The sequence below is a fragment of the Sinocyclocheilus anshuiensis genome, unplaced genomic scaffold (assembly GCF_001515605.1).
Source record: "Sinocyclocheilus anshuiensis isolate Anshui unplaced genomic scaffold, SAMN03320099.WGS_v1.1 scaffold1082, whole genome shotgun sequence".
Taxonomy (NCBI): domain Eukaryota; kingdom Metazoa; phylum Chordata; class Actinopteri; order Cypriniformes; family Cyprinidae; genus Sinocyclocheilus; species Sinocyclocheilus anshuiensis.
In genome coordinates, this window is record NW_015542379.1 from 3,223,482 (window position 1) to 3,227,841 (window position 4,360).

The 4,360-nt window shown below is 37.0% G+C and overlaps 1 protein-coding gene across 1 annotated transcript in view; it reads left to right on the forward strand.

The window, feature by feature from the left end:
* Positions 1-3,674: 3,674 nt before the first annotated feature.
* LOC107692498 (hepatocyte nuclear factor 3-gamma-like) overlaps positions 3,675-4,360 on the forward strand; it is an 8,150-nt gene continuing 7,464 nt past the window's right edge. The window contains exon 1 of the mRNA XM_016491582.1: positions 3,675-3,763. Within this exon, the coding sequence (XP_016347068.1) occupies positions 3,692-3,763 (72 nt within the window). The 5' untranslated portion in view covers positions 3,675-3,691. The remainder of the gene's footprint in view (positions 3,764-4,360) is intronic.

The following is a 4,360-nucleotide window of genomic DNA, read 5'->3' on the forward strand; positions in this document are numbered from 1 at the left end:
TTATCTATCTATCTATCTACCAATCTGTCTATATGTCTATCTATCTATCTATCTCTAGACTAACAGACGTCTATTTAGGCTATATAGCCTATATAACGGCAAATTTAGATACACCGCAAAGGCGGCACAGAAGCGTTTCTGAATAGGTGGCACAAACGCATTTACACAGCAAATGCAACTTTATGGAGCTTGATAATATAGGGGCTGAGGTGGGACAGAGCAGGTATAATTTTAATCTGGCTTTTATGCGGTTTTGCATTTTTACAATAATTTTGAGTAGGCAGCCTGATTTATCTGTGTAAAGAAGACTCCCTTCCTTCTGTAAGTTACAGCAGAGGCCCTTCTCCATTTAATTAAATTCCATTCATTTTCATTTTTCATTTTAGGCCTGAAGATGTCTGGGATGACAATTGAGATGGACGCGTCGGCCGGCCAATATACAGAACAGCAGGGGGCCCACAAAGAACGTTGTGTGTAAACCTACAGATATACTTTCCTATAGAATTATCGATAGGCTATATGTTCTAAGCATAATTATTGGTCGTCATTGGTCAGATGTGGAACGTAATTCATTGACTTCAACAATAAATTAATAAATAGCCAGCATAAATAAACATCAAAGAATAATAATTATTAATATTACAATATAGGCATATTATAGAGCTATTATGTAGCCTACTATTATATTAGGCTAATATTACGATATTATTATATTACAATAGCCTGAATACATAGGCTATCATATTGATATTGTTCTTGTATTTATTTTAGCAGATTTTCACACTTCCTGCCTGCCTGAGCTCTGCATGTTATTTGAAGGCTTCAATGTGAATTCTCTGTGTTTTGGACAATCATTAATGACTCACTGCTGTTTGACGGCCTGTAAAAGCCTTAAGACACGTTTCTAATATTCTGCTTCCTCAATTAGCGCCACCCATTAAGACTATTGTTATCCAATTATAGATTATAGAGGGAACGCTGCGCCGCTGTATTGGCATGAGAAGCGCTGGGACAGCAGGAGGATGTTCAGATGTCAGATGTCAGGGATTACTGAGAAGAAAAGCGTGCCGAACACTAGATAGACACGTTTGCAAGTTCGCAAGACATCTTTTTGTAGGCTATTTTCATTTTGATCGTGCACCCCAAGTAGGAACATATGCGGTGAAAAAAAATCCAGTCGCAAACATTCTAATCTGATGCTGGCTATCAAAAAATGAAAAGCAACTGGCTAATCAAGAATTTAAGGAATACTGTGAATAATTCTAGTTATAGGCTAACTCTTTTAGATAGACATTTGGTGCCACAGGGGTTGTGGGAACATCCCATAAAGTTGCATCTTGGGGGTCAGGTCTCTCCTAATCCTGTCGACCCCCCGCCAATTGATCAATTACATCTCCATTCATTAGTCATTAGGAAATGCATTGACATTGTGATGTTCCTGTCTGCGCCTAACAACAGATGTGTATTCACATACTACAGTCGCGCATCGCTGTTGCTGCTTCTTCACGGGTCATTTCAAGCCACGAATGGTTTGTTGATATTTTGTGAGGGGAAAGGCCTTCAAAATTAGAATCCAAGATTGAAAAATGTGCAACGTTTGACCACTATAAACTCGCAAATAGCCTAATAGCGGTTTCTTTGAAACAAAATAAGAAGAAAATATAGCCTAATTCAAATGAATAGACTATAAAATAGTCAAAACAAAATAAGAGAAATATTAAATTAAAACGAACATTAAATATTCGAGCCCTAGATAATACGCCTACGCCAAATAAAAACGAAAACTCGTGGTATTGATACGCAAAAATGGACTTTGGCGTGCATATGATACGCATGTGTTTGGCGTGCATATAATACGCAGTTTTCGCGTGCATATGATACGAAATTTGTTGGCGTGTATATGATACGCAGTTTTCGCGTACATATGATACGCATCTACCCCACAACCCTAAACCTACCCATCGCGTAGCATATACACGCCAAAGTCATTTTTTGCGTATCAGTACCACGAGTTTTTGTTTTTATTTGGCGTACTATTTATACGCACCTCCATGAGATCGTGTTGAATATTCGGAAAGGCAGTTTTGTCGCTTCATATTCGAATCATATTCTGTTTAGCAATCAAATCGGTGTTTTTCGATTATGTTGTAGGCTATTTTGCTTTTTAGTTGTTCAACGCACATGCCCTCAGGTTTGAGAAAAGACGGCACGAGATCATCTTTTTATATCTCAAGAATTAATCACCGTCCTTCGCTCACTGTGACCGACGTGAAAGTGATAGCCGAGGGGATTTAACAACTTGTAAAACTGGCACCTCAGATTACTGATGTGGACCCCTGCCGTGATGAGTTTAAGCCCTGATGAGCTCATGCCACCCTGAACACATCACTGATGACAGAAGAAGCATTAAATGATTGAATGATGACGACAAAACACGTCATCGGTCATGAAAAAAACTTATTTGAGAATAAAGCCAAATAACTTCACACACCATATCTATCTATCTATCTAGCTAGCTAGTTATCTATATCTATCTATCTATCTATCTATCTATCTATCTAGCTAGTTATCTATCTATCTATCTATCTATCTATCTATCTATCTATCTATCTATCTATCTATCTGTCTATCTATCTATCTATCTGTCTATATGTCTATCTATCTATCTATCTAGCTAGCTAGCTAGTTATCTATCTATCTATCTATCTATCTATCTATCTATCTATCTATCTATCTATCTATCTGTCTATCTATCTATCTATCTGTCTATATGTCTATCTATCTATCTATCTAGCTAGCTAGCTAGTTATCTATCTATCTATCTATCTATCTATCTCTAGACTAACAGACGTCTATTTAGGCTATATAGCCTATATAACGGCAAATTTAGATACACCGCAAAGGCGGCACAGAAGCGTTTCTGAATAGGTGGCACAAACGCATTTACACACAAATGCAACTTTATGGAGCTTGATAATATAGGGGCTGAGGTGGGACAGAGCAGGTATAATTTTAATCTGGCTTTTATGCGGTTTTGCATTTTTACAATAATTTTGAGTAGGCAGCCTGATTTATCTGTGTAAAGAAGACTCCCTTCCTTCTGTAAGTTACAGCAGAGGCCCTTCTCCATTTAATTAAATTCCATTCATTTTCATTTTTCATTTTAGGCCTGAAGATGTCTGGGATGACAATTGAGATGGACGCGTCGGCCGGCCAATATACAGAACAGCAGGGGGCAGGGGAGACCTTTAGGGATGTCTTCCTGAGTCCCGGGGCCTGTTGGGCGGTCCTTCACCTGCGCCTGTTTAAAGCCTGAGGTGAGGCTTTCCTGCATTACTCACCACAGAGACCTGCCGCCGTCTCCACGACAGCTCCACTTTGGACTTCTCAGGATTACTTGAAAATGTTTACGGGTCCTGACAGAGAAAAAAATAACTGAGTGAACGAAGTTAACTTATCATGAGAAAACAACTCATTGATCCACGGGACTGAAGACAACAGAAGAGCTTCACTTTTTAAAACTTTTTTTATTACAGTTCATGCTGTAAAATTACGTGGAACTACAAAGTGTGTCGTCTCGTGGGACGTTGCTTTTTTAAGAAAACCTCTAAAAAAAACTCAAGGGCATTTTAATATAAGTTTAGTCTCCTGTCAATATCGCGTTTCTCACGAGTTCTAACTTTATTTGGGGATGTTGAGCTCCGTGAAGATGGAATCTCATGAAATTCCGGAATGGAATGCTTTCTACAGTGAGGCAAGTGAGGTAAGTTCGAGAAAGTCTTCAATATTCTTTTGTTTAGATAATAATATATATAACCTATATATGTTCTTAGATAGATAGATAGATAGATAGATAGATGATAGATAGATAGATAGATAGGTAGATAGATAGAAAAAATAAAATGCGAAGTAACATTTAAATATTACATATAAATGTTTGTACGATAAAAAAAATTATGTATTGTAATATTTGCATGTTAATCTTACTTTATTAATATATTATATTTAAGGGTCGACATTTAGTTTTCGATTACATTTCGATTTTAATTTCACGTTACAGTCTTGTGTACCAATTTTACATTTCAGTAGATCCAACAGAAAGCTTTCTTTGGGAATTCTAACTTCTAATTTTGTTCTCCATTCTGCATTTGAGCGTTTGCATTTACGGTTATTTCTGCGCACAGCTACTTTGTGACCGCAAACACTGCGTGAGATTGGAATTATTGTTATTTTTTATTTGTTTAATTCTATTTTTGATATTCATTCTTATTAATCTGAGGAGTTTTAAAAACATCGATCCATGATGTCAGTTTAACTAATAATGAGTTTTATATGTAAAACGAAATGTGTGGAAGTGCTA